The 27800-nt window shown below is 53.4% G+C and overlaps 9 protein-coding genes across 9 annotated transcripts; 2 read left to right on the top strand and 7 right to left on the bottom strand.

Moving 5' to 3' along the window:
* Positions 1–804: 804 nt before the first annotated feature.
* UHO2_01371 (uncharacterized protein) lies at positions 805–3657 on the top strand (the record flags this gene model as incomplete). Its single annotated transcript, XM_041553838.1, has 1 exon — positions 805–3657. One exon carries the CDS (start codon positions 805–807, stop codon positions 3655–3657), a length of 2853 nt encoding a protein of 950 aa, XP_041409772.1.
* Positions 3658–3913: 256 nt separating this feature from the next.
* On the bottom strand, positions 3914–6358 carry UHO2_01370 (uncharacterized protein; the record flags this gene model as incomplete). Its single annotated transcript, XM_041553837.1, has 1 exon — positions 3914–6358. The coding sequence occupies one exon, from the start codon at positions 6356–6358 to the stop codon at positions 3914–3916; it is 2445 nt and encodes an 814-aa protein (XP_041409771.1).
* Positions 6359–6957: 599 nt separating this feature from the next.
* On the bottom strand, positions 6958–9768 carry UHO2_01369 (putative chitin Synthase 4; the record flags this gene model as incomplete). Its single annotated transcript, XM_041553836.1, has 1 exon — positions 6958–9768. The coding sequence occupies one exon, from the start codon at positions 9766–9768 to the stop codon at positions 6958–6960; it is 2811 nt and encodes a 936-aa protein (XP_041409770.1).
* A 1044-nt stretch (positions 9769–10812) lies between these two features.
* Positions 10813–13869, bottom strand: UHO2_01368 (uncharacterized protein; the record flags this gene model as incomplete). The annotated part of the gene is made up of 1 exon (XM_041553835.1): positions 10813–13869. The coding sequence occupies one exon, from the start codon at positions 13867–13869 to the stop codon at positions 10813–10815; it is 3057 nt and encodes a 1018-aa protein (XP_041409769.1).
* Positions 13870–15148: 1279 nt separating this feature from the next.
* Positions 15149–16404, bottom strand: UHO2_01367 (uncharacterized protein; the record flags this gene model as incomplete). The annotated part of the gene is made up of 2 exons (XM_041553834.1): positions 15149–15980; positions 16082–16404. The coding sequence occupies 2 exons, from the start codon at positions 16402–16404 to the stop codon at positions 15149–15151; spliced, it is 1155 nt and encodes a 384-aa protein (XP_041409768.1).
* Positions 16405–17034: 630 nt separating this feature from the next.
* On the top strand, positions 17035–20139 carry UHO2_01366 (uncharacterized protein; the record flags this gene model as incomplete). The annotated part of the gene is made up of 1 exon (XM_041553833.1): positions 17035–20139. The coding sequence occupies one exon, from the start codon at positions 17035–17037 to the stop codon at positions 20137–20139; it is 3105 nt and encodes a 1034-aa protein (XP_041409767.1).
* A 156-nt stretch (positions 20140–20295) lies between these two features.
* UHO2_01365 (uncharacterized protein) lies at positions 20296–21313 on the bottom strand (the record flags this gene model as incomplete). Its single annotated transcript, XM_041553832.1, has 2 exons — positions 20296–21074; positions 21169–21313. 2 exons carry the CDS (start codon positions 21311–21313, stop codon positions 20296–20298), a joined length of 924 nt encoding a protein of 307 aa, XP_041409766.1.
* Positions 21314–21983: 670 nt separating this feature from the next.
* UHO2_01364 (uncharacterized protein) lies at positions 21984–23288 on the bottom strand (the record flags this gene model as incomplete). Its single annotated transcript, XM_041553831.1, has 1 exon — positions 21984–23288. One exon carries the CDS (start codon positions 23286–23288, stop codon positions 21984–21986), a length of 1305 nt encoding a protein of 434 aa, XP_041409765.1.
* Positions 23289–24672: 1384 nt separating this feature from the next.
* Positions 24673–27315, bottom strand: UHO2_01363 (uncharacterized protein; the record flags this gene model as incomplete). Its single annotated transcript, XM_041553830.1, has 2 exons — positions 24673–26264; positions 26316–27315. 2 exons carry the CDS (start codon positions 27313–27315, stop codon positions 24673–24675), a joined length of 2592 nt encoding a protein of 863 aa, XP_041409764.1.
* Between the last annotated feature and the right edge of the window lie 485 nt (positions 27316–27800).

Genomic DNA, 27800 nt, shown 5'->3' with positions numbered 1-27800 from the left:
CTCCTGTCAAAATGCAATTGGTGTTGCAAATCGCGATACCAACGAGATGCGACCCGATTCCCACACCAATACTTTTCTTCTTGGCATACACTTTTCAAAGATCTAACATCACAGGAAAACTGTCCCGAATTCGCCGCATTTACCGACGGTACGACGTCAAGAGACTACACAGCAAAGTTTTTGCTCAGAGGGTTCATTTGTATAACTTTGTGCAGTGCATCGGGAAGTTTTCTGTTGCTTGGACCCTCGACATGGGCTGATACTCGTTTAGTGGCTCAGTTCAAAGGCAAATCTCATCGGCAAAGATGCACGCTTTCCCAGGGATTTCCTTCGGTTCAGGCCTGACCGACGCAGGAAAAGAGAAGAGAGGAAAGTGTTGTGACTGGGCTTCCAACAGCGCACGGTCACTGGCAACTTTCATTCCTTCGATTTCTTCTTCCTTTTCTACCCTCTCTTCCACCATCAACATCGTGGTGATCGCATTTACATAACAGCTTCAGAACCAAAACCTCCTCGTTTGCTCGGAAAGCGAGGTCTTTGTCCATCAGCACCACTTGGGCCCTAAGATCCGTCGGCTAAGGTACTCGCAATATCAAGGAGCGAAGCGCTGTCAAGGAACAAGCACGATTCCCCCTCCCCACCCTCTCGTACGCCGTCACCTCTCCGGATGCTTCTGTAATTTGCTCTTCTGCACTCCTCGCCCAAAGAATCAGGAGCAATCCGACCCAACGAATTACGTCGATCAAGATATCACTGACGGACCAATTCGCTGCCAGCACCGCAAGCTGGGGCACGTAGCACGAAATGTTCTCCACCTTCTTCCAGCCCTGTGAGCTGAAGCTCCACCTACTTCAAAATGCAGTCTTCTTACATCCACCCGACCGTCCCTTACCTGACACCCATGTGAGACCGCCCATGGCCAACGACGAGATCATCCGTGGACTCGTCGAGCTCTACGTCCCTTCAACCCGACACATCTCCGGCATTCGAGTCCGATTGAAAGCAGTTCAAACCATCGCCATACTCGACCCCGCTTCTGGTCTCACTCCTATCAGCTGGGAAGACTCTACAGTGTTCGAAAAGCACGTCGAAATCGGTATCCAGAGCGACAAGGAAAAGCATCATCACAACCACCATCACCTCCTATCGTTCAATCATCGATCTGCTTCTGCTGGACCTGCTCATAATGGTGCTTCGTCTTCATACTCTCAGGCACGCGGTCGGAGCTCGGCCGCACCGGATCATCAGGGTCGATCTGGTTCGGCTTTCGGCATGCGATCGCATAGTCCCGGAGGGAGCATCCCTGCGTCTATGGCTCGTGCTGTCTCGAGAGGACGCAAGCTCGCGTCGGGGATGAGTCGAGTCAGTCACAGCCCTTCACCGTCAAACAGTCAACCTGCTAGTAGAGCCTCTTCACCCAGCGCACCCGCTCTTTCGGAACGAGGTCGTCCAGCGACACGCGCACCACCCACCTACGCCTACGCCATCTCGGAAGCATGTCAGAACGGCGGCACTCCAACCGCATCGTTCGGCCAGCAAGTTGTAGACCATAGTCTACCAGCCAGTCGAGTTGGCACCCCTCAGAGATCTCGCAGACCTAGCCTGTCCAATGGCCATACACCACCAGACGAGCGTGGTGGGCAGCCGCCGGCAGAAACAGATGCGCTTGCAGCTCAACTCCAAAGATCGCTTGCCGTGCACGCTCGGAATGACCGCAGAAGCGCTAGTGCTACTCCCCTCGAACAGTCTTCTTCTTCGAGCAGCTTGTCTGGGTTGCATGCGCATCATGCGGAGGAAGATAAAGGGAAAGCCAAGTCGAGGAGTGCGTCGATTGGGTTCTTTGGTTCTCGTAAAGCGCGGAGCAAGTCTAGAGCACAGGCTACACGGCGGGCCTCAGGGCATTTGAGCGATCTTTTGCAAGTGGACGAGGAAGGCGGGCGTGGTCGAAGTGCTGCTGAGCGTCCACCACTGGAACCGTCGGGATCGTCAGGAGGGATCGTTGTCACCCCTGGATCAGAGAATGATAGTGGATGGGAGTACGAACCGGCCCAAGACGGGTTAGAGCTTCAAAAAGGAGTCCATGGATTCGAATTTGCCTTTATCATTCCCTGCGATGCTCCTCCCTACGAACGCTCACCCTACGGTCGGGTTCGTTACATCATCAAAGCGACCGCCATTGGTGCCGGTCGTGCAAAATCGAACGTCGAATGCTGGCGCGATCTCTATCCCATGGTCAATCCCTCGCCTGACTCCGGTCCCACGCCGCTGACGGTGCTGTACAACGACATGCACCCCACCGTAGGGCTCGTGTCAATCGCTTGCACCTCTAACAACATCTCGGTTGGTGGAGTGTTCAACATTGACGTAAACTCGCCGAATCCACCGAACGACCTCATCGTCTACCTGGTCAGGGTCTCTTTAGAAACGACCATCGAACTCACAACGAAGCGAAAAGGGAAGCAAACGGTGCCAGTGCAAAGGCATAAGTTGTTCGAAAAAGGTTGGGTTCCACCCAAGAATAACGATGGGAGTCACGGAGATGGGAAGAAAACAGATGGGTTTGTGAGGAATTCGGGGACAGATCATGCTTGGACTGTGCAAGGGATTGCCAGGATGCCGGATGATAATCATATTCGGGCTTCTACTGTTGCTGCATCTAAGGCTGCTATTAACTTTAGTCATGTTATGGTTGTCGAGATCGTACACAGCCGCAAACCTGCAGGAAGTACGGCCAGTACGCCGGAAGAAGAGGCCAAGGAGAGACGGCTGAAAGTATTCGCGCTGCGACAACCGGTGTTGATACCTTCGTGCTGTTGTGCTTACGATGCGGTCACACTCCCAGCCTACTCTGCAGATCCTGATCCCGGTGCAAGAAGAGCAGAAATGCCATACGATCTAAGCAACTTCGCACACCACCCACCTAGCGCTAATGATGAAGGCAACGCAGTCGTTGCTGCCGCTGCAGCCGGTACTAGTGGGCTAAAGACGTTTACGAGCGGGGGGTTGAACGGAGCAAACACGGCAACACCTGTCTCTGGACAATCGCAATTGTTCTGCGTCTGTGGAATGTCACTACAGGATCTAAGTGCGCAGGAGAGGGCGTTGATTCCCAGCCAGCCGCTGGATGTTATGGATGGGGAATTGTTTAGGCATCAGGGTAAGATTGGAGAGTTGCCGCCAAGGTTGGATGCGACTGGGGGTGGGAGTAGGAGGAGGAGTCCATCGACGAGTTCTACTGCTGCGGGGATTGCGGCTAGTTTGAAGGGTAGGAGAAGAAGTACCTCCAGTACCCGAACTACTACTTCAGGCGCGAACGCTGTTGCTGGCTCAAGTAGTGGCAGTGCTCTAGCAGAGAGAAGAGGTTCAATTACAGCGAGTATCAAAGGTCGAAGTCCATCAATTGCCTCGGCGCTCAGAGCTAGGAGACCATCTAATTCGAGTAGCAGTAGCTACGCAGGTGGAATTGGGCTCGGAAGAGGGGAGAGTGCTAGTAGAGGTAGTGCCGTTAGTCGAATTTCGGCTAGTAGTAACATTATGGCTGCTCAAGCCGTTCAGCAGCAACAGCAGAGGGAAGGGTCGATTCCTCCACAGGCTGCATCGGCTGGTGCTGCGGGTACAACGAGTACTGGTGATGATGTGCGCAGGATTCCCGAGTAGCCCTCACATGTGATTCAAGAGGGAGAAAGGGGAGATGAAATGCTCAAAACCTCTTGTCACCGTCTCATTGAATTTGTGAGTTTGTCAAGTGTGAGGAGTACGAGTGTGATACAGACGAACAGTGTGCGTTGTCCTCAAGCAGCACCAAGGCTTGAGTGAAGTTTGATTGCAATGCTTGAAAGTGTCCATGACGGAGTCTGGGAGATGTGAGACAGAGATTGCAGGGATGCAAGCATGAGGTGGTATAGAAGCAATCTTAAAAGTAACCACCGCGATACTTGCTACCCCCACCACGAACTTTCTCTCCACCTCCGCCGCCATTCTGCTTGGATTTGCTACCTCCGCCGCCTCCTCCACGACTACCGTTATCACCATTACCATTACCATGACCGCCACCTCCACCATTGCCTCTTCCACGCCTCCTCTTTCCACCACTGCCACTGTTACGACTGCTAGCACCATCAGTGTCCCGTTCATAAGGCTTTGATCTGGCTTTTTGATTCTTCCTCGAGAACTTTCCACGTTTGGGTCCGCCGCCTTTGCTGCCACTATCGCCAGAATGACCCCACCCAGTATGAGGAGCTGCTTTGTCTTTCTGTCCTCTACCTCTTCGGTTATTCTTTTCGTCACCTCTTCGTTTCTTTCTTCTACTGCCATTGTCGTCGGAATCCGAACCGCTGTCGGTGTCGCTAAACGTGCCATAATTGTGATAGACATCAGCAGCGTCGTCGTCACTCTCAACTACGACAGGATCATTAAATGAGTCACCTTTGCGCTTCTTACTCGGGCGAGAGTCTGTATTAGTGGACCGCCTACTACCTCGTTTGCCAGCAAGATCTCCAACGATATCTCTCGTGCTGGGGACACTTTTAGTGTCAAGACCTTTCGATTGGAGCTCAGCACGCTTCTCAAGCGCAGCTCGGATCTCCTCTGCGTGTTCAGGATAGTCGTGACGATCTCGAACCCATTGTCGGAAGAGGTGCTCGGGAAGGGGTACCTTGCCCTTCTTCTTCTCTTTGCGCGTGAGGAAGCCTCCTTCGCACTCAATAGCTTTGGTGCGGTCAAACGAGACTAAGCGTTCATTGTCACCTCCACGCGAGCGTGAAGAAGGACCTGCATGTGCAGAGGCTGGCGAGGAGGTGCGACTTGAGCTGCGGGATGACAAGATGTGCTTGCCAATCGTCAGAGGCGCACCGCTGCTGCCGCCGCCACCGCGGTGGTCACGAATGGACTGACCGTGTCGAGAGCTGTTTGCCCCATTTGCTGCATTCCTTCCCCTTGGACTAGGCACAACATCTCCTGCAACATGCATCGTTGCACCGCTACCCACATTGAACGTGAACTGTGAAGGCGGCATATTGAATCCAGCTAGCGGTGGTGCGCCTGGCAAGAGCTTCGCAAATGGTCCTAATCGAGACACGAACTCGGAGAATGCTGACGGCTCGCCTGTGTCTCTTGTCGGGTTGACTCGTGGTTCTGGACAGTCATCTCCCCAATGATTCCCAGCAGTCGAACAGTTGTAACACCACCTTGTTGCCGGATCAAACTGCGACTCTCCCGCTCCACTTGGCGCTTCAGGTTCTCCTGCTCTTGTGAATTCATCTTCTGAGTCTAAAAGCTCAGCCGGATCAGGTTCCAGATCTTTCCTCGGATCTCGTGCGCCTTTTCCATGCTGCAGCTTGAAGAACGCTTTTGCTCGATGACGATCAAAGTCTTCTGATGTGCTGTATGTGTATACGCGCCATAGTGTTGGACAGAGCGCTTTGACATGGCTGTAGGATCCGCATCGCTCGCATTCTTCGCTGCGGGGCCCACGTCGTGGCTTGGGACAGGTTCTTGTCTGGTGACCCATTCCACCACATCGGAAGCAACTTGTCGACAATGGACAAAAGCGTGTCAGATGCTCGTCCATCGCTCCACATGCTAGGCAATGTTGATGTGGGCAGTGACGTCGATCGTGACCAAACTCTCCACAGCCAAGGCATTGCTCCTTGGCTCTGCGTTCGGCTTTCTCTTCTACTCCGTAGTAGCGATTCGCTGTTGACGGGTCCATGTCGAGCTGTTCAAAGTCTCCCATGTCGCCCTCGAAGTCTTCTTCCAGACCTTGGTTATCGCTCGTGTTGTCGGCAGATGCTTTTTGTGATGGCCCGGCAGAGCTGCTGCCAGCCTTAGAAGCCGGGTGGTCTGCTCGTGGGATCACATTGACGTGTGATGGGAGCAGCAGGCCTGCCTCGACATGCGTTTCGACTTTGTCTGTCTTGCTTTCGTTGTCCATTGAAATTTCTTGGTCGACGTCCATGTCACCTGCTGTATCGATGACGAAGCTCATCTCGCCGGCATCACCTTCTGGCATGTAGTCATCGGCCTCCAGTGCATCATGGTTGTTGTCATCCTGCTTGGCTGATTTATCTGGTCTGCTGCTGCTGATCTCGCCTTCATCGCGAGCGTTGTCTTTCCTTTCAGTGGAAGATTCGTCTGCCGTGTAATCCTTGCTTGTTCCGTTCGTCCGACTGCCCTTCTTCGGGCTAGATGGTCCACCTTTGCTAGAGTCGTCATTTCGTATTGAACACGCTTCCTCCTGGGAAGTCTGAGTTGATGATGCTGTTCCCTTTGACGGCGCGACCCCATTCTCTGACGACGTCTGGTCGGCCGAAGACAGGACAGCTTGCTGGGCTGTGGCGACCACGTCGGTCGGATTCATGATTGCTATGAAAGGCCCTGCAGCCATCGTTGATTACCGATGGTCGTGGTCGAATGCTAAACCTGCCTCGCTGGTATCAGCGCATCGCAATGTATCCCTTTCCTGCGAGCGAGCGTGAATGCGTGATGGAGCGACTTGGTCGGCGTAGCCAGAAGCTGGTGATGGTGATATTTGAGACAAGATAAGATTTGCAGAGGCTGAGCTGTGATTAATGTGATTAATGTAGTGGAAGCAAGCGTGCATCAGGTTTCAGGAGAAAAGCCCGATACGAACCATAATGAATCGGCAGCTAGGCTTCTAGGCGAGGTTTTCTTTTTTTTTTTTTTTTTTTTTTTTTTTTTTTCCTTCTTCCCAGGTCAAACTTTTCTTCTTCTTGCACTTCAACTGAAGTGGAGGAAAAGCGGCGTTTCGCACTTAGTCGGCTATCGTAACGCGTCTTCTCGTGGCCAGCTCTGAAAGCTGTGATACACACACTGCAGTCAGCGGTCAACAACCACAGTTGAGTGTCTCGATATCATTATCGCATTCAGGTCATTAGTAAATGTTCTATGAGAAGGGCGTACGCTATCGTGTCCGCATGCATGAAGAAGAAGCAGAGTCTACTCGCCAGAAAAGAGCCTCTTGATGAGGTAGACAGTCGAACCCAACATCCTGAACGCTGCCAAGCCAGCCACCGAATACAGCAAGAAAGCCATGTATGTCACTCGTGTCCCGTTGGAGCTAATGTTGAGAATGCCGACAACAAGCGCGGCGTTACTCAAACTCCAACACAATACCACGTTGGTTCGCACAGTGGCGTAGTAGTCTGCTTGCTTCTGGTCCCTGTCCACCTGCGCAGGACCTTCTCTTGGCGGCTTGTTACTAAGCACATGAATAGCGTCGTCATAAGCATCGTTGATATCCTTCGACTCGGTTGGAATAGCCACTTCGACTTGGTTGTTGCCTGCACCTCCGACTACACCCAAATCCGTCATCACCTTGTCCGATCCCTTGGTGCCCCATGAAATGTCGTTGATGTTGGCAAACGCATAGATGCTAATCACGTTGACGAACGTCGGTGCCATAAGCAGATACTGAATAATCGAGGTAAACATGTGCCAAGGTTCGAGAAACATGAGACTCGCCAGCATCCAAACACCGAATGTCGCCGCTAATGAAATCACGATATTGACAAAGATCTCGTTGGTGATCAGCGCTTCGGCTCCGCCGCCACCAGTGGCTGTCGCGTTGGTAATCGAGTCAACCGCCAAATAGACAGCAGCACCTGTCATGTAGAGCGTCAGAAGCGCGAAGACCACCATGGCGAGCGTATATCCGAACTTGCTTCCCGCAGGCCTGTTACCCATGGAGAGCAAGAAGCAGAAGATGATGAAAGCAATGTAGACGTACGAGAGTACCTGGTTCGGTACCTTGAGTGCGTTGACTTTTTCGCTCATAGCAGTGGTTAAGATCCAAAAGGCGATGAAGAAGTTAGCCATACCGAACCAAGAGAAGATGAGCTGGATGGTCTGGTAGATGATCTCGATGTGCAAGGCAAACTTGCGTCCGAAGGAGTGAGAAGAGCGATAAATGTAGCCAAACTTGATGATCGAGTGAATACCGGCGAAGAAGGATCCGTTGAGCCAACGTCGACGCTGCGAGATGAGCTCAGGCACCTGATCAGGCACATCTGTGACGGCTTGTGCCGACTTGACGTAGTGCAAGATCCATGCGCTGTCACGTTTCGACACCAGCTCCCAACACAAGATGCGGTCCTCGGCAAGGTACATGTTCGAGGTAAACACATCGGCATCGGACTGACCGCCGTGAAGTGTTTCACCCTTGAAGTACGAGCACAGCGGACCCTGCCCCGTGGCGTCGTTTTGCAAGGCGATGTAGCGGTAGGCTGAAAAAGCACCTGGAAGCACAGTGATGTAGCCAAAGACGGATTCGAGAGGCTTGTCGAGGATGTTGGACATCTTGTACTCGAAGTTCTGTGCAGCGACGAGCGGGTTCACCAATGCACTCCAGTACTTGCCCTTGAGCGCAACAATCTCACCACAAGCACCGCCGACGTTGGAGTTGATGTCAAATGCCTTCCAGAGGTGGTAGATGGAGCGTGGCCTGGGCATGGTACCGACATCGAGCAGCACACAGATGTTGGGCTGCAAGATCTGGCCGAATGCGTTGAAGAACCATCGATGTGAGTTGATCTTCTTCTGATTGCGTTCCTTGAGGCAGAACAGGATCTGAACTGGCATGATCCCCTTCTCGCGACCCTTAAAGTGCATGCTGGGATCGATCGACAGCTGAGCCGTGTACTCGTAGATATGGGCTGTGACAGGCTTGCCATTGACGACATTCTTACCAACACCCTCCTGGTAGACTCCCATGGCGGCGAGACAGGCCAAGGTGCGAGAGTTAATCTTGAGACGACCATCCGAGACGATACAGACGACCACCTTCTTCCAGCCTTCCTTGCCCCAAGTCTTGGAGCGTTCGCGAGTGCATAGATGGGCAATGTTGGTCATGACACCGTGCATGGTGCGTGTGAAGAGCTGCTCGTCCTCGTTGTACATGGTGAGCACGATGAAGAGCTCAGTTCGGCGGGGGGGATCGAAAAGCACCTGGCGCAGAGTGTATCGCTCGTCCTTGAAGTTGTCGGGGTCGCATGTAGCGGCTGTGTAACGCATGTGAGTGAACTCGCGCGATTCTCGGTCGTTCAGCTTGTCGAGCAGCTTGGAAGGTACGGGACAGTCGAGGACAAGGTTTCCGTGGTAGAGCTCGACTCTTTTGAGAGTCTTGTATCGTCTTGGCACACGTTGTGGGATTTTTCCGTAACGCACACCGTTCGCTTGGCCGTTCTCGAGCACGTTAGGATCGAATCCTCCGGGCATATAGTCATCGGGGTCTGCGCCGTTGGGGCGAAGCAGGCGACCGTGTGCAGGTCCATTGACAGCATCCTCGTCCATAACATCGTCATCGCCATCCGCATACTTGTCAATGGGGCCTATGTGGTTGCCATGCTCGTCAAAGTGCGAAGCGGGTGCATACGAGTAATTGTTGCCATCCCTTGGCAAGAGGGGAACATTATTTTCGTGGTCGTCGAAAGGGTCGGCAGCGCCACGATGGGGCTGCGAGTGCGAGTATGGGTTGGACATGTGAGGCGAGCCGACAGGAGGAGGATAGGATACACGGTCGTCGTTGTAGTAGTTGGCCGATGGCATCTCGTAGCCAGTGTGATCTCGGGAGGTGGATGTTGGCATGTATGGATCGTAGGAGACGTGAGGAGGCGATGTAGGCTCTGCGCCCATATCGTAGGTGGGATATGCGTTTTGATCGTGGGAGAGAGGTTGCATTTGTGCCTCTGCAGTCTGAGGATGAGCTTCATCGGACCGACGCCCACCACCATACGGATAGCGAGGAGGCATGATTGGCCAAGGTGTGATGCAACGACGATCGAAGTGGGTCCCAAGCTAAGACAGCCTGGTTCGATGCTCTGCTGTTTAAGGAGAACCGTTGCTGCGATCTGTGTCGATAAACGTGCTTTTATGTGCAGATGAAGGCGAGCGAGCAAACGTTGCGGGTGTGAGTAGTGGTGGTGATGAGGTCAGTGAAGGAAGGTGGAAGAAGCAAAATTCGCTTCGAGTTGGTGTGATCAGGGAGATGAAGGGGCGGTAAAGTGGTCAGAAAGAAGATTGATGCAAGAGGCGTTGTGGGAGCCTGAACGAGGACAGACGGCAAGGGCAGGAGCAATGGCTTGTAAGAGGCAGTGCGCATGGCAATCGTAGCGTTGCGGGATTCAGTGGAAAGGGCTTGACAGGCGATGCTGTGAGAACAGGGAGCAAGCAACACAACAGGCGACAGAGTGCAGTAAAAAGTTCACATGAGTGTTGGTCTTCGGATCTATGTGACACTTTGCTCTTGCCTCTTTTATCGTGTGTTTTTCTCTTTTATATTATTGTTTGTTTGTTTGTTTGTTTTTTTTTTTTAAATTCAAAGCTCCCCCTGTCAATTTTCGCAATTTTCGCAATTTTCGCAATTTTCGCTTGCTCATGAAGAGAAAAGGTCCAAGAAATTTAATCGGCCGCATCTCTCTTGGCGAGGCTCCTTTTGCGCTCTGCCCTTCTACTGGAATGGCTGTGAGCGGATCCGCCTTTCGCTTTTGCATTACCGCGTGTTTTCAACGGCACAGCGCTTGCTGCCGAATCGACAATCCAAGCCAAGGGCTGTGTAACGCTAGGCTTAACATACCATCATCGTCTCGCTTGCCTCCGAGCTTGGCGTCCTCATCAAAGTTCACATGCTCCGTTCCGCCGCTATGTACCTCTGTTTATCTCGGAACCGGGAACCTGCCTTCAGCCATTCGCGCACGGAACAGGCAGTCGACAACACGGATCGCCAGAAAGATGAGTGGTATTGGGCATCGGACAACGTGGGCTGAAACTAACAATAATAATGACACAATGGATTCCTTAGCTTCGAGAAGATGGATCCAGCGGCTGATAGGCGGGTAACTGATCTTCCTCGTTCGATGGTGCTTCAGCGGCACTCTCCTGCACACCCGCAAGTGGCTGCGTTCGACCGGCGGCCGAGCCAGATGACTGGATCTCAGTGCCGTACAGCTCTGCCTGCTGCGGCTGTCGTTGCAATCGTGCTTGGTCCGCGTGTCTCTGCACCTCGGCATCTTCCTGCCTAGCTTCCATTTCCTTTCGCTCCCTCTCTGTCAAGTGCACGTATGGATCTGCTGAGCTGTGTGCCACGTTCGAGCTGGACGAGGCAGGGAACTGCGTCGCTGCACTGTGACCCGGCGTGTACGAGCTTCCAGAGACTGGCAGTGACCCAGCACCCACATCCGCGCCCTTCATCGGCTCACCGCGCAGAGTGGCGCCATCGACTAACCAGCTGCCGAGGTAGCTGATAGGAGCTGCAGCACTCATAGTGGTACTGGCAGAGCTTCCTACCGAAAGATCAGTGACCAGCTGTCGGATCTTGGCTTCAGCACTTCTGGCTGATGCGGTAGAGTATTGAAGCTCAAATACGTAGCTACCCCTCCAGATGCTGCCTGCGACTGCGGTCGCCGTGATAGATGCGGGTCGACGATCGACCTTGCGGATCGAGATGTCGTCCAGCTTGCGAAGCTCTGAAACCAGCCTGTCGAGCACACTGGGGCTATCGAGGTAGTTGCCCGCCTCCGACGACAGGTCCGAAGTAAGTGCGTCATTGACGCTGATCAAACAACGACCCGTCATGCCTGCCGGAGCTGACGAGCTATACAGCCACGACAGCGACGAAGGGAGCGCGTTGATGGCCAGCAAGCCCTGAAGCGGCTCACTCGCTAGCACCAGGAAACGTGTGCGGTTGTCGTTGACGTCTTGGATTTTAGAGCGCAGGACTCTCACGCCAACAGCGGTTGCTGCAGCCTCTGCACCAACAGCTGCGATGAGCGAGTGGGATGAGAAGCCAAGCGATTCGTAAGCATGGCTGATCGATGTGGACGGCATGCCAGGTGCGGTGCCGTTCTCGAACTCCAGAGCGGTGACTGCGGCTGCAGCTGTCGACTCGACAGCCTTCTTCTTGGCTTGAGGCAGGTATCGTGTGAGATAGTGCGAGCATTGGCCCAGCGCTTGCTCGTGAGAAATGACGTTGGTGATGTTGGACAGTGTGTCGTCTCGGATCGGTGCATTCGCATCCGTGTCACCTTGCAAGTACAACAGGTGATGGTACGTCTTGGGCCCGCAGAGCAAGACATGGTCGATGTTGAGACATGCTTCACCAACGACGTGCACTCGAGTGCCATCGGAAGGCTTGAAGGCGTGACGATCGCCATTGCTGATGCCCAAGAGGTTGTCAAAGGTTTCGCGGACTGGACCAAAGGTGCTGTTCTCGACAGGCACGATCGCGATCTTGGCGTTGCCTGGTGTGCCTCGGCGCACAAAGTCGATAGCACCGGTGATGCTCTGCATTGGGATGAGGTTGGTGCCTGCCTCGCCGAACACCTTGAGTGCAGCTTGGTGGCTGTAGGTGCCAGTTGGACCGAGGTAGGCGACAGCACCTGCCGAGATGGATGCAGAGCGCTGGCTGGCCGAAGATCTACGAGGACGAAGAGTACCCGACTTGGGGCCGCCAGGGCCTGTAGGAATGACGCCCGTTTCGGCGACAGTAGGGCCAGGGGGCCCGGCAGCCTCCTCGTCTTGGGCTACAGCGCTGCCTCCTGCTGCAGCCGCGGAACTAAGGTCAGCAAACGGATTAGCGATTGGCGATCGCAGCGTGTCGGAAGTTCCGGCTGAGGGACTGCGTTGAGGTCGAGGCGGCAGCAATGGAGCTGGCAAGGTCGATGGACTCAAATTCAGCTTCTGGTTGGATCCGCTGCCAGCTGCATCAGGCTGAAGACGATCTCCTCGATCCGACGAGATGCTGCTACGTCGAGGCGATGGTGGGGTGGCTACAGCGGCAGGCGTGGGAGGAATTGCCTGAGACGCTTGGCCGGTCTGGGCCGTTTGATCCTCCTGAAACTCAGCGCGGTGAGAGACGCCGTATGATACCGTCTCGGCACGACCGATATTTGCAGTTGACGAAAGTGCTGGGTTGGAGGGCAAAGTAGGGAGTGAAAGATCCAGCTTGAAGCCAGCAAGAGCAGCAGCAAGAGCTGCATGAACCTCGGCAGTCTTGGAAGCGCCATCCCAAAGCGGGATGCTCTCGCCACGAGTCTTGACTGAGGCAGGGAAGGACGACTTGTCTGTGGGGATGACGGTGGTGAGCAGCTTGCCGTAACGAGCAACGAGGGTCATCTTCTCGCCAAACTCGATGAGACTGTCGAACATGGCAGCATAGCCTTCCTTGAAACTTTCACGCTTGACGTGACTGAGATACTCTTCGTCCGCCTGGTCGTCGTTGATGAGATTCTGGAGGCGACCTTCGGCCTCCTGAGCTCGCGCGCTTCCAGAAGCAATAGCACGTTCGGGAACGAGAGCGTGCAGTTCCTTCTTGAGTTTGCTGCGGTTGGCTCTGCGGATGCCAAGCTCCATTTCGCTCTTTTCGAATTGCTTGAGACGGCTGCGTGCCTGCTCGGATCGTTGGCTGTGAGCGGTTTCAAGCTGGCCGATTTCGTGCCATACGTAGGCAAGACGGTCGGTGACATCTACCAACACCTCATCCCCGACGCTGTCATCACGTTTCTCCGGCAGATGATGCTGACCCCAGGTGAAGGTGGCCTTGGCAAGACTCTTGGCCTCTCGACCAGCGGCCTCGTGGTCGATGTTGAATCCCTTGATGGCTTGGCTGAGAAGATGGAACTGGCGAGTAGATTCGTAGCGAGGATCTACGGATGCAATGCCGTGTCGAAGCAGATGAGGAACGGAGCCAGTGTAGGTGAAGCCGGAGCCAGTTCCTGAGGAGGTGGTGGTCGACGATGTTTCGCCGGCACCCGAAGCATCACCTATCTTGTTGGCGGAGGAAGCGGCATGATGAGCTTGCAACTGCTGAGCAGCCGCTTCGGCACGTTCCCTCGCTTTGGCAAAGAACGAAGCCATCTTGATGTCGAGTTGGATAAAGGCAGAAGAGAAGGTTGGAGGGCTAGGATGCTATCTGTATATACTTTGCTCTCTTGCGCTTAATCGCAAGTGCCGTCTGAAAACTGAGCAGAGTTACAGAAAGGAGCGTGAGTGTGTCTCGTGGTCGGGCCAACTGAGAGCGCATGACACGAGGAAGAGAGAGAGAGTAAGTGCAAGCGAGCAAGCAAAAGCAATTTCAGAAAATGACGTTGCCGAGAGCTTTGAGAGCTTGAGCTTCGTCTTGGCTGCGCATACTTTTTCGCACGAGCCAGCTGGCTGGCTGGTTGCAATTCTCGACTCTCAACTGTCAAAAAGAGCCCACGCGCCACTGGCTCACACCGGCTCACAGAATGATCAGCCACCTTCGGCAGACTCCGCTTTCCCCCTACAGCCTCCCAGAATCCCTTGCCTTCCATCTCTGTACACTATAGAGTTGCCAAGGCTCTGCGTGCACATGTGGGCTCTGCAAGACAGCGGGCTGAAGCGCTCGGTCAAGGGAGATGCTACGTGCGTTGCAGTCAGCTTTTTAGCGCCATCATTTTATCCAAATTAAATTTCAGAGATGAATGGTAACCAATTTGACAATTGTGCAGAGCAGCGATGAAGCGACAAAGTCTCTCCCTGGTCAGCAGGAATAGGCGGTCTGCCTTTGCAGGTAGGTACCAATATGCGCCCGGGCTTCTCCGTTCGGTTGCGGTGGCCTTGAGTGTCAGAAAATCGGGAACGACATGACCCAACGTACCAAATGAAAGCCTGTTCAAGCAACGTCGAGCAATCGCGTGCTGGACTCAAACCTTGCCGTGAAGATCGAACTGCCTGAAGCAGCCACATCATATCCTCGATTCGGTGGCCCGTGCGCGGATCAGCTCAAAAGTGATGGCCACTTCAGTGCAAGACTGTATTGTCGATAGGGTTTGGTTGTATCAAGCCACATAGCCTGGTCTCTCTGCAAGGATCCTTTTCGTTCTAAACAGGTGGCTTGGGAACACGCCCGAGACAGCTCAAGCAAGGTCTGTTGGGTCAAGATGATGTGTTTTCTATGCTAACGTTAGAAGTACAAAGATGCTGTAGACAAATGTGAGAAGTGGTAGAGCGTCTGTAAGACGGTATGCAGAGACGCTACTGAAAAGGCGGAGTCGGCATCGACTACCCCAGCTCGATGTCGCTTGCCAGTGGAAGTCGCGGTCTAGAGTGGCTTGCGTCTCTTGCAGTAATTGCACTCAATGGTAAGCTCGATCAGTCACGACCAGAATGGGTTTCATGCGTCTACTTCCATCGAACCCGGCGCTGAAGCTTGAACTTGTTCGTCTTGGATGGCCTCATCTGCATCCTCTTCCTCGTCAAGCCCACTGGATCTTGCAAGCTGGTTCAAGAGTGCATCGGCCATCCTTGCAGCTTGGAGACTTCCTATGCGAATGGCCTCGCTGACACGCTTGAACGAGATCTCTTCTGTGCCTTCGGTTCGTACCGAAAGCACCTTCGATGAGCGTGTTGCGAGCACCTGTACTCGTGAGCCAACACATGCCTCCTCGTCCACATCCGCATCGAGCAGATAGCTGTTGGGCAAGATGTTGACTGTGATGCAAAGCGGCAAGTCGTGTCGGCCATCTAGTGCTGCACCGTCCTCTCCACTGTGCTCAAGCTCGAAGTCGACGACTTTGGAAGACGAACCCGCACCTTTACGTTGTGAGCCAGATGCAGTGTTCTTGGGTTTCTTCTTGAGCAAACCTTTGATACCCATCTGATCGAGATCACCTGTCGAGTTGTAAAAAGCGCCTTGGACAGCGTTGCCTTCTTGGTCGAGTGTTGCTGGTGCTTCAAAAGCGACACCACGAGTGGCAGGGACGCGTGTGTCGTAGAATGCGGCAAATATAGACGCAAAAGCTGCATCGAACAGGTTACCGCCGGAGAGGGAGTTGACGAGAAGGTCGATGTATATTGTCCAGTACTTTTCGTTGGCAATGATGAGTAGCTGATGTAATGGCAAGGGACATGATCTCGGCGAGAAGGCGGCATTGACCATGGAAGATAGTGATATTGACAGTGCATCTAGCAGCTTGTTGTCAAAGGAATGCACTAGTGATCGAGAGCTGCAGTAGAGGTGTGAAAGGGGGCAATGCAAGGTCAGCGGCTGTTGTCACTTGATAGTATGAAACAGCAACGTTATGTGATATGGGTTTGGAACACTCACTAGTCAACCGAGCACTTGATCCTCCCTGTCTTCCTGCTCTCTGAAGCGAGCTCTTGGTCATCCTGCGTTTGGAACTCGGCCTCTTCGTCCTCGTCGTCGCTGTCATCACCGAAGCTCCTGACTTCTGCTTTGATACCGCAGAAAATTTCTGTGCCTCCTAGTGTGATCTGTGAAGAGCCGTTCGCTTGCGCAGCGATGCCGGTGTCGATCTGAAGAGAGCGAAAGGCGAGAAGATGGCGCCCGTCGGATCGTTGTGGTGGATCCGCTGTGAGACCTCTGAGGAAGAAGTCGCCCTGCGACCGTGAAAGGAGGTGTGGCGCCATAACAGGCTTCGTGTACCGTGAGAGACGTAGACGTGATGCTGTTGTAGATGCTGTTGATGATGAGAAGCTATGGCTCGAAGGTGTCCGAGAAGATTGCGATTCCGTAGAGAAAGCATGCATGCTTCGCAGCAAAAAAATGGACAAATTCCCTAAAAAGTGGAGGCACGTGACGTCCTTTGGTCTCGACACGCTCCAGCACAATTTTGGTCAGACCAACACACACACGCACGCTTGGGCATGCCGAAGGCTTTCAAGCTGGGACGCGTCGTAAAAGTCACAAAGTCACAAAGGCACACACACACACACACACACACAAAGCATTCGCTGCCACCCTTTTGGCATCCGCACAGCGAAGGGCAAAGTCAAAGACGGAGGCAGACAATTGTGCGCTGAGCTTGATCAATCGCTATTTGGGCCGAAAGCAACACTCCAACCACCATCGCCTTCTCGTAGCTACGCATCGTGTCGTTCAGGGAGCAACCCCCTCATAAACGATCGCCATCTTTCGAGCGTAACCCTCCCTCCTCACCGTACTGAGCGATCCGCTTCCGACCCGGCTACTTTCGACTCAATTAACACTCCAACTGGCAGCTTAGCCGATCCGCTGCTATCCCCCTCGGCGACACCAACATGCCCGTCGCCGTTCTGTCGAGATCATCGGGCGGCCGAGCTTCGCGTGAAGCTGTAGAGAAGCCGCGCCAAGAGATCACACATCCAGCGCTTCTAGTCCTGCACACCTCGATCCCACCTCACTTTCAGCAAGCCCAGCAAAGTCTCGCAAATCACCGAAAAAACATCGTCTCTCTCCACCGCATCCACCAGAAAGTCGCAAGCATCATCGAGCCTGCTTCGGATGGCCGCGTACGACCCATCGGCGAGAAAGTCTTCAATCAGGTCTTCTTTGGTTGTCTTGACCGCGTCCTTCCCATCAAGAAGGGTGTACCTAACGCAGACCGTGTTTGCAAGTTTGTCGCAGGCTATGTCATCTATGCCCAGGAGCAATTCCGTCTTCAAGCTCGCGCTGACAAGGCTGAGGCACGCAAAGCAGCCGGCGAAGCAGAGGAGGATGATGATGAAGACGAAGATGAAGAGGACACCACCGCAACTCGCTTCACCATGCTGCTGCTCAAGCATTTGCTCAAGGGCTTCGGTTCCAAGAACAAGAACGTCAGACTGCGATGTTGTGGCTGTATCGCCCTTCTCATCAACGGTCTCGAGGCTGTCGATGAAGACTTTTTCCAGAAATTGAAGAAGTTCCTTCTCGACCGTGCCAAGGACAAAGAATCAGCCGTCCGTGTCCAAGCAGTCATCGCACTCACCAAGCTCCAGTCCACCGAAGATGACGACGACGAGGACTCCGAGCAGATCCGGCAATCCCTTATCGAGACGCTCCGTTTCGATCCTAGCGCAGAGGTGCGTCGAGCTGCACTTTTCAACCTGACTCCCAACGATGAAAACTCTTCTCTACTGCTCGAACGTCTCCGAGACATTGACCCGATCAATCGCCGTTGCGTCTACCTCGGCAGTCTAGCAATGATGTTGAAGGCACAAAGCAACGCTCTGCAAGGCGCTGATTCTGCTCAGGCAGGCCCTTCCCGTCTTGGTCTCGATATCGATGCAGCAGGCGAGGTCATCCGCATCGGAATGGGCGAGCGTGAGCCCAGCGTCAAGCGTGCCGCACAGAAGCTCGTCACTTCGTGGTTCGATGCCTGCGGATCTGACCTTGTCGTCTTCCTCAACCAGTTCGACGTCGTAGCGTCCAAGCACATTGAAGCGGCGCTCCTCACTATCTTCGAGAGTCGCCCAGCCATTGTCGCTCAAGTCTCCTTTGACGCCGATGAGTTCTGGGCCAACTTGTCGCCCTCCACCGCTTTCCTTGCCCGCGTCTTTGTCGACTACTTCAAGCGCACCAAGAACGACCGTCGCCTCGAAGAGTGTCTGCCCATGGTCACTGCCCTTGCCTTCCGCATCGAGAAGGAATACGTAGAGCTGGTCGAGCTCATCGAGCAATACAACGCCAAGGCCAACAGCGCCTTGGCACCGGAGGACGAGCTCGAGATTGCGCTCTTCGTCATCCGTAACAAGACCTTTGTCGTCTCTCAGTTGCTTGGTATCGCGCTTGCGTCCGACTACGGCGATGAGATCGGTCGACGAAAGATGTTTGGACTTGTGCGAGACATGATCTCGGATGTCCAGCTCCCCGAGGACTTGGTCCCTACTTGTCTCGATGTGCTTCTCAAACTCTCCAGCGGCCAGAAGGACTTTATGCGCGTTATTGTTGAGACTGTCCAAGTATTGGGTGCCGAGGACGAAGATGAGATGCCTGGCTTCGACGATGGGGAGGCCGACGATACTATGAGCGTCGAAGGCACTCCCTTGGCTCGTAAGGCTCCCCGCAAATCCATCAAGAACAAAGACTCTGCCCCGCCAGCACCCAACGCGCTTGCACTCGAACACCGACGCCTCACCATCGTCCGAGCCATGCTTGAGCGAGTCGTCGGTGCCCTTCAGGAGAACACGGCCTTCCACGGTTTAATTCCTCAACTCATCGCCCCTGCTGTCCGATCAAAGGATGGAACCGTTCGCGAGCTGGGTCTCACGTGTCTTACTCTCTGCTGTCTGCTCGATCGTAAGCTGGCGCTTGACTCGTTCCCTCTGTTCATCGATCAAGTTCAACGAGCCGAAGGCACCATCAAGCTGCGTGCTGTCCAGGCTGTCTTTGATCTGCTGATCAACCACACCATTCCCTACCTTTGCTCGCGCAACCCAGCGGGCGAAGAGATGGCCAAACGTCAAATCATCTCTTACTTGCTTAGCTTGCTCGAGGACGACGAGCCTGCCGTCCAGAGCGCAGCATGTGAAGGAATGGCCAAGTTGATGTTGACCGGAATGGTTGAGGACGACGAGGCGCTCAAGAGTCTAGTGCTCATCTACATGTCTCCAGAGACGATGGAGAACCAAGAGCTGCGACAGTGTCTCTCGTACTTCCTTCCGGTCTATTGCGGCTCGTCTAGCTGGAACCAGCGTCGTCTGCAGCGCGTCTTCATCTCGGTGCTTCAAGTGCTTACTGAGGTATACGAGGAGAAGGACGAGGACCAGGAGATGGTGACGCCCACTCAAGTCGGTCTTCAACTTCTTGATTGGACTGATCCGGACAAGATTATGATGGGACCTGGTCGGACGCGCGACGAGACGGTTCATGTCGACGTGGCCATCGAGTTGATCAAGGCGATGTACACTATCGATGAGAAGGATCGGCGCAAGGTTATGTGCCAACTGCTTGGCAAGGTCTTGCTCCCCGAGGAACTCGAAGATGCCAAGGTCCAAGAGGTTCTTATCTTGCTCACAGGTCTCAAGGAGCTCAACCCGGTCGAGGATACGGTTTCGAAGAACGCAATCGGTCGCTTCGAGAGTTCGTTCGTCAAGGCATACGCTGCTCAGGTCGAGGCAGGTTTGGACGGTCTTGACCTGGACTCGACAAAGGCATTCGACGGCATGAAGGCTTTCTTTGACGCTATCCGCATCGACCCGCAAGATGTCATTTCGGCGTATGCCAAGTCTTCGGCCAAGACGAGCAAGTCTAGCCGCAAGTCGACACCTAAGGGTTCTTGTCCAGCTCGCTCGTCAGCTGCAGCTGGCAGTAAGAAGAGTCGCAAGCGTCATGACGACAGCGAGGAGGAAAAGGAAGATGATGAGGAGCAGGACGATGGCGAGGACGAGGATGATGACGAGTAGAGTCGGTCGCTATATCTTTAATGTATGTTTTCGTTTCCAAGTACGCTAGTGTTACCTGTCCCTGAAAAGAGCTCAGACCAGCCAAGACTGTGATCAGACTGTGTGGCGTGTGTGTAGGATTGAAAGTGGTATAGAGATGGTGATGGTGCAGGTGGACTATGTTGAGCGTTGAACACCCCTTGCCAAGAAGACTGCAGACGAGACTGCAGCGCCCAACAGCAGACCTGAAAAACCTGTCAAGTACGGACTTGGGTAGCCTACCACAGGACATGTTCCGAACAAGGCCTTCTTCATCCTTACATCTGATGGCAAGAAGGGCAATCCACCTTTCACCTCCTTGTAACTTGGCACGTAACCTGTCTCCCACCCGTCCAAAATCTTGTTCATATCCCCCTCTGTCATTGTACAGATCTCATCCAGATTCCACTTGTCACAAACCTCGATCATCCATCTCATCCTCCTAGCACCAATTTCCGCACTTGGTGCGCGCTTTCTCAGCATCGCTCTGAGTTTGCCGACGTTTGTGATTGCCTGGCCGACGTTCTTTGGGATAGCTGCTTGGATTTTTTGACGAGTCTGTGAGGCGATTTTGGGGCCTTGACCACCGGTGGAGACCATTACTTGGAGAGGACCGTTGCGGATGAGGGAGCCAAAGTAGAAGTCACATTCGGGCGGGACGTCTGCGACGTTGACTGGGATACGCCGCGATCTGCATTCACAGCAGATCTTTTTGGAGAGTTCGACGTCGTCGATTGCGGTAAGGACCATGTCGTATCGGTCGAGGATTTCGGGATGAGCTTGGTCGTAGGATCCATCGATGTAGTTGGTGACCACCTTTTCGGTGTAGATGCGATAACGCATTTCGTCGCATAGGCCGGAGGAGGGACACATGACGTCGAGAATGGCGTCCGCGTCGAGGACGTTGACGAGTCGGCCTGCGAGCGTTTCAGCAGAAGTGAAGCGTAAGGAAGGGATATAGGTAAGGATTTTTGCTCCCAAAACCAAGGTATGTGAGCTTGGTGCACTTACCTGCTGCTACGGGCCCTCCACCAACGATGAGGACCTTCTTGCCTTTGAGTTGCCACGCTATCAAGAGACCGCCGCCTGGGCAAAGCTTTGGATACTTTTGGGCCTCATCGCTGAAGGGGCGCTTTGACGGATTGCGTGATGCCATGATTGCTGTGTAGTTTGTGTGGTTTGAGATGGCTTCTTCACAAAGTGCAATCGGGCTCGAGAGAGAGGTGAGGGAGGAGGATGAAAAGCGAAAGCCTTATCGGAAGATTAAGTGAAACAGCACGAAATCTAACTTAGGTGTGCATCAACCTGCAGCTTCCGACGTCACGTGACGTGACTAGCCGTGACGGTTCTTAGCGGCTCTTGTAGGTCTTCCATCCTGTGAGATCAGCTAGGATAGCATCTCAGGGCCGATAAGAAGGAAAGTAACTCATCGGGTGACCGGCTGATGTGACGAAAGAAAAGTGGAGGCTTTTCCGCGTGTCCAAGAAGGAATCACAAAAACCCCACTTCCGACGCTTTGACAGCACTGAGTTGAAGTCCTTCGTCAGTGCGTTGAAGTCATTCGTCAGTGCGTTGGAGTCAGTCGTCAGTGGTTGGAGTTGAGGCGTCTAGTTGATGATGATAGTAGGAGAGAGAGAGAGCGAGAGAGCTAGAAGTCTATATATACAAAAAAGAGCGGCGGAGAGCCGCATTGACTGCGGAGCATAACAAAGCATTTGCCTTGAGTAGGTTGTGACACATGTGGTCCGTGCTAAGAAGTTCAGGCCTTTTACTCAGCCGTAAGCACTACCTTCACTGTCTCCATGCTTTGTGCGGCTTTATCTACTTCAACTCCCCCCCTCAACAGCATATGTACCCTGTTCATTATGCTGTTGCTTCAAGGTGTGACCTCCGTTCTTCAACACTGTCGCATAGCTCGGGGACCCCATTCTGTACACTGCTGCCGGTATTTGCAGGTGTAGCCCAGATCTTGCTTGCTGCATTGCCTGCCTCCCAATGGGCTTCGTGAGTACGTCTGCCAAGTTTCTTGTGGTGTCTACGTACTTGATCTGCACCCTTCCCTCTTGTACGTTGTTATGGACGAAGTGATACTTGGTGTCGATGTGCTTAAGCTTCCAGTGCTGTGCTGGGTCCTTACTAACCTGTATGCAACCAGTGTTGTCCGAGTAGACCGTCGGTGTGCCTGTGGCAATGCCAATTGAGCGTAGCAGCTGCTTGAGGAAGAGCACCTCATGTGTTGCTTCCGTGGCTGCAATGAACTCTGCCTCGACAGCAGACAATGACATGCATTTTTGTGTCGCTGACTTCCAGGCTACTGGGTTCCCGTACACTAACGCCACTGACCCTGATGTGCTTCTTCTCTGTATGGTGGCATCGCTTGCCCAGTTTGCATCGCTGTGTGCAACCAGTGGCTCTTGCGACTCACTTGCCCTATAAACCAATCCAACCTGCCTTGTGCTTTCGAGGTAGCGTAAGACCCTTTGTGCTGCCTGATAATGCTCCTGCGATGGTTCATGCATGTGCCTAGCGAGAACACCCACAGTGAGACTAAGATCGGGCCGGGTGCTGTTGGCAACCCAGAGCAGCTTGCCAACAATCACCAGATACTCCTTCTGTTGTGCTGCGCTTGCGACAAGGGTTCCCTCCGGTATGCTCTGCATTGGAACCATGGTCGGCTTCGTACGTTTGTCCAGGTGCTTTGCCAGCACTTGGTCGATGTACCCTGACTGACCAATCATCATGGTGCGCATCGCACAGTCTCGACTGATTTTGATGCCCAAGAAGTGAGAGACCTCACCACTATCTTCCATCTTCCATCTCTGACCAATCTGCTTCTTAACCTTTAGGACCGTTTCCAGCCGTGGTGCTATGACTAATGTATCATCGACGTAGATGACCACAATGGCCATATCTTCACCCTGTCCCTTGGTGTAGATGCAGGGAGCACACTCTACCTGGAAGAATCCCATGCGTCGCAAAGACCTGTCGAACTCCTGATTCCATTCTCGCCCAGACTGCTTTAGGCCATATAGGCCCTTGACTACCTTGTACACTTTGCCGGGTGCTACTCCTGATCCTTCTGGCGGCTTCATGTAGATTGCTTCCTTTAACGTGGAGTTCAAGTAAGCCATAGTGATGTCCAGAGCATGTACCTCCCAATTGTTCTGCACCGCTAGTGCTAAGATGGCTCTGATCACTCCGAGGGGTGCTACTGGAGAGAAGGTTTCTTGGTAGTCGATCCCCTCTCTCTGTGTGAAGCCCCTTGCAACCAGTCGCGCTTTGTGCTTAACAGGTACACCATGTCAGGGGTCTCGCGCCTGAAACCCAGGTCGGTCTGTCGAGATACTCGGTGACTATCAAACTGTGCGACAGCTATTGTCTCGAGATACTCAGTGACTATCAAGTTGTGCAGTGACAGCAGGTGGCGTTTGTTGTATATACTATCGTAGGTTTCGGCTGACCTCTGTGGACACTCCGTTCAGGGGTAGCTCGGCACGATCAATATCAATGTTATGATGACACCAAGGTCTGGTGTGAGTGTTGATGATGATGAGGTTGATGGTGTTGATGATGAGATTGGTGATGTCGATGATAATGAGGTTGATGGTGTTGGTGATAAGGTTGGTGGCGTCAACACGAGTGTCCAGTGTGTTGACTTGATGCTTGAAGTGATCCCCGGACCGCAGTGGACTACTGCCTTCGGTTCTATCTATATCCGGACCGCTAACCTGCTATGGGCGCCTTCGGACGTCAGGTAGTGGTGATACAACACACACACTACGATGAGGAGCAACCTTGATAGATTGCTGCTATGCTGACTGAAACTAATGTATACTTATGCTGAAGTGATAACTAGTTATGGTGAGTAGAGTGGATGGGGATCCACTCGACCTATGATGATGAGAAAGCATGGTTATATACCTCTTCACAGCATTGCCAGCGATGCTGCTCCTGCTCTCTCTCCAGAGAGTACCTTCTTCATCGAGTACTGCTCAGGGGCCTCTCCTGCTTGGCATCCCTGTGCCTCTTGAGTGGTGTCGACTCCTTCGACACTGCTCCTCCTCCTCATGACCTGTGTCGACTCCTTCGACACTGCTCCTCCTCCTCATGACCTGTGTCGACTTCCTGTCTCTCGAGCCCCTGAGTGGTAACCATCTGAGCTTGGTCCTCCTCGTGGCTGCGCCTGCTCTTTGAGCTTGGTCCTCCTCGTGGCTGTGCCTGGTCCTCCTCGCATATGGGCTCAGTGCTCCTTTGCATGTGAATCCATAGGAGTCCATGGTCTCCATGGAGACTGCACTACGACCATGCTCTCTACTGGTATCGACTAGGTCTTCGATACCTGTGCTCCGTCCATATGAACCAGTGACCCTCCTGCTTCTTGAGCATCCAGGCCCATGACACACCATCAGTGTCAAGCTTCAGCCGAAGCACAACCTTAGAGTCCACAAGTGGTACTCCTGGTGGTTGGTGCACCACCTCCCAAGTCCCCATTGCCTCAAGTCCTTCTAGCTCCTTTCATATTGCCTCCTTCCAGAGCTGGGCATCCTCACCATTCATTGCTTCCCCAAGTGTTGGGTCCAGGTTCAGTATTGCTGTGTTGGCGGCACCCACTGTGCTGTCTACGGCTGGTAGGAGATCCTCCACTGTGGCCTCTGATCTGGTCTCCTCCTCTACTATGGCTGGCGTGACACCCTCCTCCTCGACCTCCACGGTCACCACGGGCCTGACTGCCTCTTGTTGGCGATCACTCCATCCTTTGTCCTCATGGAACATTGCTGAGTTGCTCCATTGAATTGACGCAGGCTGGTCCGGGTTGCAAAACTTCCATGCTTTGTGTTCGTCGTCATACCCAATCATGATGGCTGGCTTTGCTCTAGCTCCGTGCTTGCCTTGCTGGTCCTTCTGTTGAACATGAACCCATGCCAAGCATCCGAAGACTCGCAGTTGCTGGGCCAGCTTGTGCATGGTGGTTCCATAAAAGGCCTCGTGGGGAATGGTTTTGGTGGCTGACGGGGTAAGGTTCATCACGTGTGCTGCTGCTGTGATTGCGTACGGCCACAACTCTCTGGGGCAAGCTCGACCAATCAGCATCGAGCGCATCTTTTCTTGGACCGATCTGATTGCTCTCTCCGCCCGTCCATTTTGGACGCTGATCCCTGGGACGCTCTTTTGCCACTTAAAACCCTCTTGAGTTTGCCAGTCTTCGGCTGCTATGCTGCACCATTCTCCTCCATTGTCGCTGCAGAGTGTTTTGAGTTTCCTGTCCGTTGCCTGTTCCATCCTGGCTATCCACCTTCTCAGCGCCATGAGTGCAGCACTCTTTGTGCAGAGTGGTTCCATGTAGATCAGAGAGGAGAAGTCGTCCACAGCAACTAGTGCATAGTGGTAGTTGGCATGTCCTTTGAAATCTGTCATCAGGTCTACGTGTACCAGCTCTAATGGTGCCTCCATTCTTTCTGACTCTGATTGGCTCATCCGTGCTCGAGTCTGTTTTCCTTGACTGCACGCGTTGCAGTGCTTCGACTCATGTTCCATTTCCTCGTCGGTACCTAGGTAATGGGCCCGGATTTGTCTTGTTTTGTCTCGTCCTGGGTGTCCGAACCTCTCATGCCATAGGTAGCTGTCTCGATGCTTCGTGTCCTTATTGCCCTCCGGGGCATTATCTAGTTTTCCTGTGTTCTGGTTGTCCTCTGGGACACCATCTCGTGTTTCCTCCAGTTCCAAAGCCAGTGCTTGTCCTCGCACTTTGAAGTGGCCCTGTCTTCTGTCCCTTTTGAATTGTACTTGGGTACCATCATTCTGCTTTATGGTAGTTCCAAACTCATCAAAGATTACTTGTGCACCATTCTCGATCAAGCCTTGTACGGACAATAAGTTAGCATTCAGTTTCGGTACATAAAGCACATCCAATAGTTGGATGGTGGCCTCACCGACCCGAAGGGAGGCATCTCCTATAGCCTTCACCTGAAGCTTTTCGTCCCCTGCCGTACTGATTTGGCCGACCTTGTTCGTTGAGGTGAGCAGCATTCTCTCATCATTTACCATATGATGGGTTGCACCTGAATCGATGATCCAGGTGTCGCATGCTGATCGCTCGCCCCTGTCGACTGCTAGAAAGGTGCACCCGAGTTCCTAGTGGTTCACCTCTTGTGTTGTACGAGCGACAGGTTCGCTTGTGCCTCGTGCGTTTGTGCAATTTCGAGCAATGTGATTTGGTCCTCCGCAAGTGTAGCACTTTGGAGGGGCCAAGGGATTGCGAGGATCGCGCCTCCCCCTGGGTCCTTGCTCCGCCTGGTTGGCACTCCCCTGTTCCGTGTTTGTGGCGACCCTTGCTGCTCCTCTAATACGACCAGTGATCTCACCATCCTGCTGTTTCTTGGCCAGTGCATGGTAGGCTTCGTCATACTTGCAGTCTGGTCTGGCCATTTTCAGTGCATCGACGGTGTTGGCGTAGAACCAATCTTGAGCCGTGCAGTGGTAGAGAGTTGATTTCTTGAGGTCCTCGTCGAAACGCTTTCCGAGGCGTGCTGCATCGTTCCAGATTGAATCAAGTTCCTTGCCTAGTCTGACAACGTCTCGATTGTGCAAGCGCACTGTGTGGATACGATCCTGCAGTCCTGCTCGCTTTACAGCGTCGTTTAGTGTTAGTGCCTTCTTGAGTTTGGCATAGAGTGTGCTACCAAGTTGAACTTCTTCATCCACCCCTCTGACGGTGTAGGTGTCGATGCGGCTATCCAGGCTGTTATCGCAGCAGGCGTGGATGAGGCCCACGAGTGCCTTGTCTAGGTCTTCATCGTATTCCTTGCTCCCGGGTACAACGGTACCATACAGGATTTCCTTCGCGTTGTGCACTCTCTGGAGGCAGTCGATAAAGGTGGGTTCCCAGGTGTGCCAATTGCTATCGCTGAGCTTCTTGATGTGAGCAATGGAGCTCGATACGTCCTTGGGGATCTTTTCGGTCTCCCCGTGTGGAGCTTGGTTGCTAATGTTGACCAGACCCATGGCCCGTACTATTGCTTCCTCTGCTGATAGTGCCGGGTTCGCCAGCTGGAGGATCCTGACTACCTGCGTGAGCCATCCTTCCTCCTGTCCATTGCTTGTGGTCATTTGATCATCATCACCCCTTCCCGTCTGTCCAGCTCTTGTTGATGGCGGCATTGCATTGAGTGTCAGACTCTTAATCAGTTGAAGTCCTTCGTCAGTGCGTTGAAGTCATTCGTCAGTGCGTTGGAGTCAGTCGTCAGTGGTTGGAGTTGAGGCGTCTAGTTGATGATGATAGTAGGAGAGAGAGAGAGCGAGAGAGCTAGGAGTCTATATATACAAAAAAGAGCGGTGGAGAGCCGCATTGACTGCGGAGCATAACAAAGCATTTGCCTTGAGTAGGTTGTGACACATGTGGTCCGTGCTAAGAAGTTCAGGCCTTTTACTCGGCCGTAAGCACTACCTTCACTGTCTCCATGCTTTGTGCGGCTTTATCTACTTCAACTCACTGTGACAAGTTCGCACGTTCCATCATGCCACTCCATCACATTGCATCTCATCAACGGCTCTCATATCGCCTCTTCGGAACCTTCTTTTCATCATCACCGAGGCACGGAAGGTTTGCGAGACGTCCATCCTGAACCGAGGTGAAGCCGTCCGTC

This window comes from Ustilago hordei, assembly GCF_900519145.1.
Source record: "Ustilago hordei strain Uho2 genome assembly, contig: UHO2_contig_02, whole genome shotgun sequence".
In the NCBI taxonomy this organism is placed as follows: Eukaryota; Fungi; Basidiomycota; class Ustilaginomycetes; order Ustilaginales; family Ustilaginaceae; genus Ustilago; species Ustilago hordei.
This window is presented reverse-complemented; position numbering and strand designations above follow the sequence as displayed.